General features: G+C 32.9%; 1 protein-coding gene across 2 annotated transcripts in view; it reads left to right on the top strand.

The window, feature by feature from the left end:
• The first annotated feature begins 600 nt into the window (after window positions 1-600).
• sec24b (SEC24 homolog B, COPII coat complex component) overlaps window positions 601-14529 on the top strand; it is a 34630-nt gene continuing 20701 nt past the window's right edge. Inside the window, exons 1-4 of one of the 2 annotated variants that reach the window (XM_073820273.1) lie at window positions 601-852; window positions 3568-4161; window positions 4249-4395; window positions 6848-6958. In XM_073820273.1, coding sequence (XP_073676374.1) covers window positions 744-852; window positions 3568-4161; window positions 4249-4395; window positions 6848-6958 — 961 coding nt within the window. In that variant the 5' untranslated portion in view covers window positions 601-743. The remainder of the gene's footprint in view (window positions 853-3567; window positions 4162-4248; window positions 4396-6847; window positions 6959-14529) is intronic. The other variant, XM_073820274.1, reaches the window with a different exon arrangement.

The raw sequence follows: 14529 nt of genomic DNA, 5'->3' as shown, positions 1-14529 counted from the left end.
TGATTAAGATGTCCTTGAAGAGAAATATCGCTAGCTAGCTAACGTTAGCATAAACACATTATGACAGTGTTTAGCTGTCAGCATTTAAAAGTACAACTATGCAGATAGGGAGAGTACAGGATTGCCAGGCTCCGCATTTAAATTATTTAGCTATTTAAATTATGATGTTAAATAATATGAAACTGAATGTTCATGCCGCTAACATTGTTTATAATGTTGCAATTATATTTTGTCTCAGTTTCTGATAAGAACGAGGCAGTAGATGAGTCTCACGAGTGTCCACCTAATATATAGCACATATAAAATGAGCTTCGGCGGAAGTTTACGAGCTGGCTTATCTTTATAAAAAACGCTCCGTGCATAAGGTCAATTCAGTTTCTTACCAGGGAGTAATGATGCAACAATCCTCTCCAGATGAACCACCTGTATGTTTTCTAAACCTGTAAGTTACTATAAATACATCTTTGATTTTTAACGAAAAAAAAAATCGGGCGCTTCGCTATGTTTATTTAACTCAATTTAATCTTATTTTATTTTATCTTATCTAATTTTAACACTTTTATTTTGAAGAGCTGTGAGTGACGCGGCTGCCGCTGCGTTCGTTCGCTGCTGAACTCTGGATTCGCCGGCCCGTGATCAACACCGTTAGTCAGACCCTCCGCTCAGCTGTGGGCAGGTCGATGGAGACCCATAACTGGTGACAGCGTCTTATATTTTTATACTCTCGAAGCACTCGGATAGAGATGTCCACACAGGGTTACGCGAATCCCAACTCGTCCGTGAATAATTACAACATGAACTCCACACAAAACGGAGGCGGAGCGGCGGCGACAGCGGCGCCCTGTCAGAACGGTACGGGATTAAAGCGAAACCACCTGAGCTAACATGCTAAAGCGAATATCAAATTCAAATGCTAAAGGCTACATGTTAGGCTAAAATGCTAATGGCTAAACTATCTTGCTAAATGCTAAAACCCTATTCAGATCCAACTTAAAAAGCTAAGATAGGTTAGCTAACGTTAGCTAAAGGCCTGAGAATAGAGGCCGAGCTAAAGCACCTGTCATCTGCGTCTTTGGGGTGGGGACTTCGACCGCTACAGAGCACAGTATTACGGATAGATTTTTCTGTACCTGTTTTTAAAATCATAGAGCAATTGTCGTTGTGTTTTAATGGGGATTAAAGTCTGTGTGTTATCATCTCCTGTCATTAGCCCGCTAGCGGCTAGTTTAGTTCAGGTAGCTCCCTTGTTATTTTTCTCGTTTAAAGGCTTGATGCTCCAGGTTATTAACCTATTAAGATGTTGTCATCTAGCTTATCTGAACTGGGGACTTAAATATGTCAATGTCTTGATCGTATGTCTCGTTGTTATATTAGTTGTAATCTGAGCTCGCATAATTGCGCATATCTGGCGTAACGTTAGATCTTCTTATAATATGATAAATATGACTAAATAATCCCAAATAACTGACATTTGTTGTTTAGGTTGTTAAAACATGTTTTTAATTCAGTTATTCCAAAGCTTTTTAAAGATTATGCGAATGTGAGCTGTACTTTAAATCATGTTAGTATAATTTGACAATGTTTACAGTTACTGTTAAACTGCATAAAATTAATAAAAACCTGTTTTGTATTTTCTAATGTACATCTTTGTACAGTTTTTTCCCCCCTTAAGTATGGAGTGACAGGTGCATGTTGTCAAATTGCCATCTAGTATTAAAACCAGGGAAAAATCTGTGCAAATAGACATTTGGACATGTTCTTAATATGGTATTTTTTAAAGTACTATGATTACTCTGCAGCGGTTATATTATAATATGTTATATTATATTACATTTATATTATATTATATGTGACCCTGGACCACAAAACCAGTCATAAGTGTCATAATTTTTTTGATAATTGTGATTTATACATAATCTAAAAGCTGAATAAATACTCTTTCCATCAATGTATGATTTGTTAGGATATAGGTTGCAAAAAAAAAATCTATAAAGTCTTTAAAGTTGTCCAAATAAAGTTCTTAGCAATGCATATTACTAATCAGAAATGAAGTTTTGATATATTTACGGTAGGAAATTTACTAAATATCTTCATGGAACATGATCTTTAGTTAATATCCTAAAAAATTTTGGCATAAAAGAAAAATCGATCATTTTTGCTACAAATATACCTTACTTATGACTGGTTTTGTGGTCCAGGGTCACATATATTATATTATATTAAATTATATTATAGTTTTTAGTAATAGTTTAAAATTGTATGCATTTTGTTGTTTTTTGTGATTTTTCTTATTTTCTGTCTGTGTTATCTTAAGTTTTAAATATTATATTATATTATAGTTTTTATTAAAATTTTGAATAATTTCATATAATTTAAAATTTGTATGATTTGTGGTTTTTGTCATTTTTATTATTTTTCTAATATGTCTTTATCTTTAGTTTTAGATACTGTATTGTATTATATTATAGTTGTATTTATATTTTGTATATATTGTATATATTTTTATATAATTTAAAATAGTATATATATTTTGCCATTTTTATTTCCATGTCTATTATCTTTAGTTTTAGCTATTATATTATAGTTTTTATTAATATTTTGAATATTTTTATATAACTTAATTGTATATATTTTGTTGTTTTTGTCATATTTTTTTTAAATATATCTACATTATCTTTAGTTTTAGCTATCATATTATGATTTGTATTGAATATTTTTATCTTAATTAAAAATTGTATATTTAGTTTTTGTCATTTTTATTATACATACATACGTGTGTGTGTGTGTGTGTGTGTGTGTGTGTGTGTGTGTGTGTGTGTATTATATTGTAGTTTTTAATAATATTTTGAATATTTTATAATTTAAAATTATATATATATATATATATATATATGTGTGTGTGTGTGTGTATGTATGTAGCTTTTATATTAATATATATGTGTGTGTGTGTGTGTGTGTGTGTGTGTGTGTGTGTGTGTGTGTGTGTGTGTGTATGTATGTATGTAGCTTTTATATTAAAATATATATATATATATATCTTGTTGTTATCCTTGATTTAAGTTTTAGTCTACGTTAACTAAATAAAAAATAGAACTGTGGCCTTGAACATAAAATTATTTTTATAATATTTTTTTTTTTGTATTTTATATAATATAAATATATAAACTTAAATTCCTTAGATATATAACATAATTAATATATTTATTAAATGTATTTATTTATATATTTTTAAGTATCTTATCTCAGTTTAAGTCTATTTCCAGTTACCAAAATGTTTTTCTTTGGTTTTAGTTAACTATAATAACCCTGTTACCATGTAAACATGGTTTTTTAAATATGACAAATACATAAAATATGTAAATGGCAGTCATTCAGTATTGTGTTTTTACCATCACACTACATATTTGTAAGCAGAATGAAAACAGATTTCAAGTTTCACCTGCTGTTGGATTTCACAAGGGCAATTTGTATAAAACGTGTGCTTTCACTAATGATATTATGTGTCACATTTCCATCTCATTTGCATCTGCAAAGCACAAATCAAATTCACGTTGTTGTTTTTGCCAGGTCCGGGACAGATGTACCCTGCCATGTATTCAGCATCCAGCTACTATAGTTCTGCACCTCCCGCTGCTTACCCCACCATGGCAGGACACAGCGCTCCTCCCGCCGGCAAAGCCCCAGTTTCGAACACAGGCTACAGTGGGGACTACTACCAGAACAGCTCAGGGCCGTCACCATATCCAGCACCACCAGGAACGCATCAGTACCCAACCTCAAACGCCCCGGGACAGTCGTTCCAGCAGACTGCGCCGTACACTGGATATTACGGACAGGCTTATAGTCACCCCTCACAGGGGCAAACTCAGCAGCTGCAGCCCAGTTTGGTGCCAGTGTCCAGCGGCAGCAACCTTGGCGCCCCGCTGTACCCCATTGTTTCTTACCCATCAGCCCCTGGGAGCAGCCAGTACGGCACGTTGAGATCGTCTCAAACCACCGCTGGGCAGCCACCCGTTTCTACAGTAATGCCACCGCCACCTACCCAGAGTTCTTTGCAACAGTATTCTCAAGGGTTCGGGGCCACGCCTACACCAGCTCACCCGGGCTATGGAGCCCCGCCTCTCAGCCAAACAGCCACTGTCAATGGCCAATCGAACGCAGGTCGGTTTGATTGCGTTATGTATTTTCATGCAAGAGAATGCAGTTGGATCAATTTGATTGATTGTGTATTATCTGATGTGTTTTTAGTTCAACAACACTACGACCAAAACCTCCACAATCCCATGAGCCATCATTACGCTGCGGGCCCTCCTAACTCACAGGGCCCTGATAATAAGAGGCCGCCCTCAGGAACCCCAGGCACCTCTGTGCATTCCTCACCACGACACCATCCAGGTACAAATGATCCGACAGTCAGCCGCTTCATTTCTCTCAGTAGTCTGTACTTTGACATTATTTGTGTGTCTTTTCTGCTGATTGTCACTTGAACTATATTTATAGTCTGTCCATTATTTCCATATTTCCATTTTTTCATCATTTTATTAAAAAAAATCATGTTATTACATATCTTGCCAGGGCTGCATTTTTTTGAAAATAAAAAGTAATTGTGATTTTTTTTTTTTTTTTTTCCGCAATTACAATTCAAAATACATTTAAAAAAGCTCCAGTTTGCTAGGCTCCACAGTTTGGCCAAAAATATTATCGTTATATATCAGTATGAATGATGATGATTTCTATGTAAAAAAAAAAAAAAATCTAGTGTTAAAGAAAAAAATGTTTCTTTTTATGGTAAATGAAATTTGTGCTTTTTGTTTGCTTGATATATCGTTACTATAAAAATATATATATATTTTATATATCGTATACTATAAAAAAGTAATAATATTTATTATTTAGCATATTATTATTATTATTACTAAAAGTAAAATAAGAAATATTGCATTGAATATTAACGATATTATATATTTCACTTAAATAAAAACAAAGAAGTTAAGAAATAATTTAATAATGTATAATTTTATTATAGTTATAGTACAACTGTAAAATTACAGTATTATAATAAGTACAGAACTGATATAGTACATACGGCTTAATTAAAAAAGTTAAAAAAAATTAAAAAAGAGTATAAATCTGACTAAGATAAATAATAATTGTATTGTTATAATTATTATTATTGCAAAATAAAAATTAAACAATAAGTAATATTACTTTTATAATATTTAATAAAAATAGTGTTTAAAAAATAAAATAATAGTAATAATAATGCTTTTGCTTAATTATATATTGATATGGCTATAAACTGGTAATAATATTTATTATTTAGCATATTATGATTATTATTACTAAAATGAAAATAAGAAATATTACTTTTGAATATTACATTGAATTTGACTAATATTAATATTTCACTCTAAAATAAAAACAAAGTATTTAAGAAATAATTAAATATATATTTGTTACTTTTTTATTTTTATAATTGTTATTTTTAATACATTATTTTAAAGTACAACTGTGAAATTGCAGTATTAATTGTAATATGTACAACACCAATACAGCACTTATGGCTTAATTAAAAATGTTGAGTATGAATCAGTATGACTAAAGTAATAATAATAATTGTAGTAATTATTGTTCTTCTTAATATTACAAAATTAAAATTAAACAAAATAAATAATATTACTTTAATATTTCATTGTGTAAAATAATCTAGTGAAAAATAATATTATTATAATAATAATCATTTTTACGGTAAGTGAAAATACAGTGCTTTATTTGCTTAATTTTTATGACTGTAAAATAATAATATGTATTATTTAGCATATTATTATTATTATTACTAAAATAAAAAAAGAAATATTACTTTTGAATATTACAATGAATATTATTAATATTAATATTTCATTGTAAAATAACAGCAAAGTATTTAAGAAATAATTTAATACATAATTATTATTTTTTATATATATTTTACAGTACTGCTGTCAAATTACAGTAATTATACTAAGTACAGTACTTATGACTTAATTAATTAATGTTATTAATTTATAATGTTATGAGTATAAATCTAAATGACAAAAATTATTAATAATAATAATAATATTAAATAAAATAAACAAAATATGTACTATTACTGTATTTTTTCACTGTTAAATAAAAAGTAAAACAAATATATATAATATTATTTTACGGTACAACTGTGAAATTAGACAAAAATGAAAGGCTCTCTTAAATTCTTAATTTTTCATCGTTAATCCATCAAGCTTTTATTTTGTTGTGAAATTGCAGGGAGCTCTTAATGCTTCTTTTTTGTTGAAGATTTTTGCTCCACATTGTGTTCCCAAATACATGTTAAAGTGACCCAAAATCAGAGCAGATGTAGATTTGAACTAAATCACAGCCATGACATGATTTCATGCAGACTTACATCTTGCCATCACGTTATAAAAAAAAATAATTTTCCATGTTGGTGAAAAAACTGTATTAGCGCTGTAAAGAGACATTGTCAGCTCTTTTCATTGTGTGTTTTTACGGATTAGTTGTTGCAGTCGTCATTATGATTGTTGGTGTGTCATTCCTGCCAGGTCTCGCCTCTTCTGATGATTCTGTAGCTAAACATGTGCTTTGTTTCTTCCGTGTCAACAGAGAGTCTAGTGTGTCATACAGTATCCTTCTGCTTGTAGTTCTCATTCTTTGCTTTTTTCCATTCTTACACCATGTGTGTTAGTTTTCAGGTCATGTTAGTGTCCTTGTGTGATTTGGGTAGGAGAATCGCAAACTCCAGCTCAGTTCTCGTCCTCTCTTTCTGTACTCACCCCGTCTGTTGTTTCTGATGGTTGCTGTATTTCAGGACTGCTGTACGGTGACCGTGGGGTGAATAACGCCGTTAGCTCGGCCGCGGGCGATCACTCCTCATCCAGTTCTGACCATGAGGAAGAGGATGAGGAGGATGAGGAAGCAGGTCTGCTTTCGCTTTTTCATTCTTCCACTCACCTCCCTTTCTCACTTTGTTGTTCCTTCATCCCCCCATCCCAGATTTCTCCTTTTCCATCCCTACGCCTCCTGTTTGAAATGATTCACGTACACGAATATACACACGTTCTGCTGTTTTTAACTCCTCCTCAAGTCTCATGCCTCTTTCTTGATGATTACTCATTCACTTGCAGTCTACAAATCCCCATAAACACACACATTCATACAGTCTGTGTTCTTGTTGTGTGTGTTGATCTTACTTCTCTCATGACCATCAGTGAGCTACTACAAGTTTAAACAAACACGTTTAAAGGGGATTACTACATCGCATTTGCTAATAATAAATCTATTTAAATAAAAGCAGTCAAACAGTTGAGATTTCTATTTAGTATACACTAGTCAAAAGTTTTTTTTTTTTAAGAATTATCTTCTGCTCACCAAGCCTGTATTTATTTGATCCAAAGTACAGCAAAAGCAGTAATATTGTGAAATATTTTTACTATTTAAAAAAAACTGCTTTTTATTTGAATATATTTTAAAATGTATTTTTTTCCTATGAGCAAAGCTACATTTTCAGCATCATAACTTTATTAACATAATCCTTCAGAAATCATTCTAACATGCTGATTTACTGTTCAAGAAAATGTTTTATTATTATTAGCAATGTTTAAATCAGCTGATTCTCTGATGAATAGAAAGATCTAAAGATTTATCTGGAATTAAAATTCAGAACCATTCAGAAGCTTTGAGTCAGTATTATATTTTGGTGGAATAAAATTATAGAAGTTAATGCCTTTATTTATCAAGGCTGCTTTAAATTGATCAGAAGTGATGATAAAGACATTTATTATGTTACAAAAGATTTCAATTTCAGATAAATGCTGTTCTTCTGAACTTTCTATTCATCAAAGAAACCTGAAAAAATTCTACTCAGCTGTTTTCAACATAATAGTAATAATAATAAATATTTTTTGAGCAGCAAATCAGCATATTAGAATGATTTCTGAAGGACCATGTGACACTGAAGACTGCAGTAATGATGCAAAATATTCAGCTTTAAAATCACAGGAATAAACTACATTTTAAAATATATTTGAATAAAAAGCAGTTATTTTAAGTAGTAAAAATATTTCAGAATTTTACTGGGTTTTTTACTGTTTTGTACTTTGGATCAAATAAATGCAGGCTTGGTGAGCAGAAGAGACTTCTTAAAGGCACAATATGTACTTTATTAATTTATTAAAATATCCCAAAACCACTAGAACAGTGTTACATATTTTGCTGACTTGTGTACTTGCATTATCCCAAAAGTTTCGAAGAATGTTTAAATCCAAAGAAATAAGCAATTTAAGTGTCCTGCCTGCCAGTGATGTCATACACCCTAGATTTTTCGGTTTTATTTTGTAGAAAACGTAGAAACCACTAAGACACTTTAATATGTTATGCATTTTATTACACCGCGTCCTAACTACTTGGATGCCAGGACATGTGATAAAAGGTATGTTTACCATGTTCTGAGTTTTTGTCCTAACTAGCCATTGTCCATTTCATTGGGAGTGCAGTGCACTTCTGTGTGCTTCTGATTGACTGTGATTCTGTCGTGTCGCGTCTGGTGTAGACGGCCAAATTGCTTGTCGTTGGAATCTTGTCGCGTCACGTGTAGTTAGGGCACAGTGTTAGACATCTGACGAACAGAGAGAGTAGCATTATAACAGAACTTTCAACACACTCATATGTGTCTAGTGTGATAAAACAGTGCTGTTTAACAGCATAACCAAAAGATCCTGTAGCAGTTGACAGGCATCATAAAAGCTCAACTGCTCTTCGAGCAGTGTTGTTTTTGACAACCATCTTAGATTTAGTCTTAGTCTTTTGGACTAAAATGCTTCTTAGTTTTAGTCAAATTTTAGTCACTTCTATATGTGATAGTTTTAGTCCAATTTTAGTCGACGAAAAGTCAAAAAGGTTTTAGTCTAGTTTTAATCGACGAAAAGTCAAAAAGGTTTTAGTCTAGTTTTAGTCAAAAAAAGGGAAAAAAGTAGTCTTTTAACAAATTAATGTAGGTCAGTAAGTATTTTGCTGTTGGGTAGTGTCACTTATAAGTTCTGAAAATAGCAGATCTATAGTTCAACACAATGTGAGCTTCGGGATCGACTATTTTCACCAATAATTACAATAATGAAGGAATGTTTTAGAACATAAAAGACAAACAAGGATGGAATGCTAAAACGGCTTGCCATACTAGTATAGCAAAGAGTATTTAATGCTAAAACGGCTTGCCATAGCGTCAGATACTTTTTAAGTTTTAATTGGCATGCACAATAAGCGGAAATGTCATGCATTTTAAACGTCTGACGGACCACCCACTAACATTTTCGTCTATTCTCGTCTCGTCAACGAAAACTCACACACGTCTCGTCATGTTTTAGTCATCAACGAGCCATTTTTATCTCGTCATCGTCTCGTTATCGTCATGAAAAAAAGTGGCATCAACGAAATGATTTTGTCATCGTCATCGTTGACGAAAACAACACTGTCTTCGAGCCGTGTATCGTGCTCGTCCTTCATTAGCAACAGTGTTGTTTTTGACAACCATCTTGGATTTAGTCTTATTAGTGCTTATTAGTTTTAGTCAAATTTTAGTCACTTCTATATGTGATAGTTTTAGTCCAATTTTAGTCGACGAAAAGTCAAAAAGGTTTTAGTCTAGTTTTAGTCAAAAAAGGGGAAAAAGTCTTTTAACAAATTAATGTAGGTCAGTAAGTATTTTGCTGTTGGGTAGTGTCATTTATAAGTTGTGAAAATAGCAGATCTATAGTTCAACACAATGTGAGCTTCCGGATTGACTATTTTCACCAATAATTACAATAATGAAGGAATGGTTTTAGACATAAAAGACATATATTTGAAATACACCTATAGGTCCTCTCACCGTTTGTGACCACCCTGTGTGCAAACTGCCGCCATCATGGTTAATCGTCTGTCTGTCTGAGTGACAACAATGTGACGTGTTGAGCACGTTGTGCGCTGCACGCCAGGTGGTGGGCGTAACCAAACAAGAATAGAATGCTAAAACGGCTTGCCATACTAATATGGCAAAGAGTATTTAATGCTAAAACGGCTTGCCATAGCGGCAGATACTTTTTCGGTTTTAATTGGCATGCACAATAAGCTGAAATGTCATGCATTTTAAATGTCTGACGGACCACCCACTAACATTTTCGTCTATTCTCATCTCGTCAACGAAAACTCACACACGTCTCGTCATGTTTTAGTCATCAACGAGCCATTTTTATCTCGTCATCGTCTCGTTATCGTCATGAAAAAAAGTGGCGTCAACGAAATGATTTCGTCATCGTCAACGTTGACGAAAACAACACTGATTAGCAATCACTCCAGCTGCCTCGTTTCGTTTCCAAGACTTTCAGCCTCACCATGCTTCATGCTACAGTGTGTTAATAAGTCTTTAATACATTAGCTCATCCATGAACATGATTTCTGAGTCCCGACAGATTGCATTGAATATGCCTCTCTAGCGGCAAAAATGTATATGTTGTGCCTTTAAAAACAAAAAATCTTACTGTTCACAAACTTTTGACTGGTAGTGTATATCACCCTACTTACATATGGAGGTAAAGTTTGAACATACAGTTTGGTGCGATAACATGGTTACATTTTGCCACATAGAAGGTCAACCTGTTGAAATACAATATACCAGGGCTCTACAGTGCGACCATTTTAGTCGTATTTGCATCTAAAATCTACTGCGTGCGACTATGGAAAAATATTAAGTGCTACTGACCTGATCAGCATATTTGTGTTTCGCTGAGGAAAGCTTCAAAGGTTTCTATGTGTTTTTTCAACGTTAAGAAATGTATCACGGACATATCTTGCAAATCCTTTAATAAAACAAAGTGTAGAGTGAGTGTAAATAAGAGATTGATGCAGTATAGAGAGCTTCATTGATTATAATGGAACTTTGTGAGATTGCGATGATCTAAGAAGAGTGACAGCTTTTAATGATTTTTAAGGGAGTTTGTAAATGAGACATTGATTTAATACAACAGTTAAATAAACAAGTTAATATTAAGTGACTTACGTTGTCTGAATATAACACTATTGCCTGATTTCGCTCTATTTCGTCATCAAAAAACACAGTGTGGTTTAGTTTATGAGTGAACGTGCGTTTTTTCAACAAATCTAGTGAAACAATGATTCAATTTCCCATTCGTAAAGACTTTATTCCTAAATGAATCAGCCGTTCGAACGAATCAAATGAATGATGTAATTTAGTAATTAAATCAATTACTTGCCGCCACTTGCTGGCAGATTTAGATTCATTTTTAAAGTATCTTTTCAGTTATTTAAAAGTCATTTATTATTTCTGTATTCAAAATGTTATATTAAACATTAATCTCAACATGAATTTAGGAATTTGATCAGGCTTGTGCACAATTCAGAATTGAATTGAGAATGACTCCTAAATTCCAATTCAATTCTTGAATTTGAATTGAATTTGAATTGATGTCAAAAACAGGATCTAGAATTACAATTCGTATTTGAATTAAAGGAAGCAGAATTGCAATTCAATACAAATTCAAAGAAATTCATATACATAAGTGAAGTGTTTAGCAATGAAGCTTTACAATATATGTCAGATATGATTTCATTACATACTCTATAAACGATATTAGTTTGAACTACTTGTACAGATTACATTAACAGGAAATGTTCCCCCCCCAGCAATGAATGTTAAAAGCTCTAGTCACAGAACACATAATTAAGTTTGATTTATCGGAATTGTAATTTTGTGGAACAAAATGTATGCAGGGTTGAGGAGTGACTAGTTATGTGTAATGAAATTATGCTGTTAAATTACAAAATTAATGTAATTGTATGTGAGATTCAACACATCCTTTCTGTTGTATGACTGTGTGGAATGTCTTTGAATTGCCATGAATTTAATTCCACTTCCTGTCATTCCAACTCCAATTCAAATTCGACTTCCTGTGGGGCGGAGTCAATTCAATTCAAATTCCAACTCATGAATTGAATGGCGGCCAATTCTGAAATTCTGAATTGTGCACAAGCCTGAATTTGATTGCACTCATACCACCTTTGAGCTTCATATGAAACATACATAAAACAACATATGAAAATACCACCTTTGTAGTACAAATACATTTTGTTAATACTAATTTCATTTGATTAGTAACTTATTCTTACTCTTCTTGTTCTTATTCTTTTGTTTTAGCACACACATAAACTTCTATAACATCATGTGCAGACATGCACACTCACTGATAGCGTTCGGCCCCTGAGGGCCCTGATCTCTCCCCCCTCTCTCTGTCTATTATTTCTCTGCCCATACTCAGACCTGAAGAACAGTTGTTGTCAGAATGTGGATATCAAAAACACACTTCTCACAGAACCAGTTTCAGGAATGATGAGAAATGTGTCTCTACTTCAACCGAACTCCCCGTGGCAATAATCTGAGAGTCACACGCCCACTGTCAAGCACATTCACATGCTCTTATGCTCATGCTTCCTAAAACACCAGTGTGAATGTAATTTAGACTGAGACAGTATATCAGAAATATTTCTGACTTAAGTTTTCTTAGTTAAGCTCATGGGTTGGAGCTCTTAATTTTGAACTCTCAAAGTGCATTAGATAGAATAATTTAACTTTAAAATGTACAAATGGTAAATTTAACAAGTTTTCATTTGTCTTTTTATTTAAATATCACAATAAATATCATATCATGGACTTTATATTGTGATGATATCGTTACATCCCTAGTAAATATCACATTATACATTTATTACAATTTCAAATAACTTCTTTCTGTTTTAATATTTAAAAATTTTGAATTAAAATTTCAGCATCATAACTTCAGTCTTCAGTGTCAAATGATCCTTTATAAATCATTCTAATATGTTGATTTACTCCTCAAGAAACATTTTTGATTATTATAAATGTTGAAAACGGCTTTTACGGCTCTATTTTTGTGAAAGCTGTGAGACGCTGCTGTTTGAAAGTTTGTGTATACTAGTCTGACTTTTTATTTTTTGAAAGAAATTTTTACTTTTTTTTTCAGTGCAAATGAATTAAATTGATCAAAAGGGACATTAAAGGCATTTGTAATGTTACAAAAGATTTCTATTTCCAATAAATTGTGCTCTTTTGAGCTTTCTAATTATCAAAGAATAAAAAAAATGTCATGTTTTTCACAAAAATATTAGGTAGCAAAAACGTTAAACTTTGAAAATAAGAACTATTATTAATTGAGGACCATGAATAATTAATATCCGCATATTCTAATGATTTCTGAAGGATCATGTGACACTGAAGACTAAAGTAATGATGCTGAAATTTCAGCTTTGATCACAGGAATTAATGACATTTTAAAATATATTACAATAGAAAACAGTTTGTTTAAATGGTAATATTTCACAATTTGATTTGTGTTTTTGATCAAATAAATGATGCTTATTTAAATTTACTGAGGTTTTAAAATATGTTTTTGGCCAGGTTTTGTAGCAACACAGTCCATAATACCATCATTCAACTCTGAAGCCAATGCAAACTTGGCCAGATCAAGAGAGTTTTCCAGATTGGCTGTATGAGTTCTGGCATCTTTTCAGTCTCCAGTTAATGGACTGGTGATCTTAGTAACCCTGTTTGCTTCTGCTTCATACAGAAGAGTGTGAGAGTGTCGTGGGCAGATTGTATTTTTAGCTTTTCATTATGAAGTGTGTTGGGGTTTACTCATGGGGAGTTTGGATGTGTCATGCCCAAGCCTGCTACCGATTCATCTCCAGAGGTTTCATCATCCTCGCTGAGTGAAACCGCTCCTTACTTGGACTTCTTACACTCGAAGGGGGAGTCAAGGGTCTATATGGATGATGCTTGCTGCGTTAGCGTAGAGTTTGGCATGTAGACCATCTCAGAAGGAAGTTGTGCTTCTCTTGACTGCTTGTTCATTTCCCCTGAGGTTGATCTGCAATCAGTGACAGTAGTTTTGATTTTTTTCATTTCTTTTCTTCATACACCCAAACTAAAATTTCATGTGTCCACTTTCATGTTCTGTAGTGGATGTTTCATTCTCAATCCATTCTTGAGTTCAGGCTGCTGATCCAGTGAGGTAACAGATTAAGCACTGGATAACCATGGCTTAGCCAATCATGGCCCATCTCCCTCTCTCTCTCTCTGGTCTTGTCTTGTTTCAGTAGTTGGGTTATGGAGGATTAGTGTTAGGTAAAGCTCTGTTAAGGATTATTGTTTTCTTCTCTTAAGAGTCCTGATTCTGTAATATCTCTGAATATCAGAGTGCAAATGGGACATTTAGTTTTAAATTACATCAGAGCATACATTGTCAGAGTGTGTTCTGTGTGGATTTGGGTGGGTATGTTAGGATTTTTTCTCTGTACGATATGACAATTCGAGTACTGGATTTTGATAAATCCTCGACTGCATTTTGCCTGTGTTGAGTAACAGTGGCGCATACCATGGACAAGAATCCATGAAACCCAATATTAGGCCCAATATGTTTCGTACAA

The sequence above is a fragment of the Garra rufa genome, chromosome 16, assembly GCF_049309525.1.
Source record: "Garra rufa chromosome 16, GarRuf1.0, whole genome shotgun sequence".
NCBI classification, from domain to species: domain Eukaryota; kingdom Metazoa; phylum Chordata; class Actinopteri; order Cypriniformes; family Cyprinidae; genus Garra; species Garra rufa.
The sequence above is the reverse complement of the archived record's forward strand: the minus strand, read 5'-3'. Positions and strand labels throughout refer to the sequence as shown.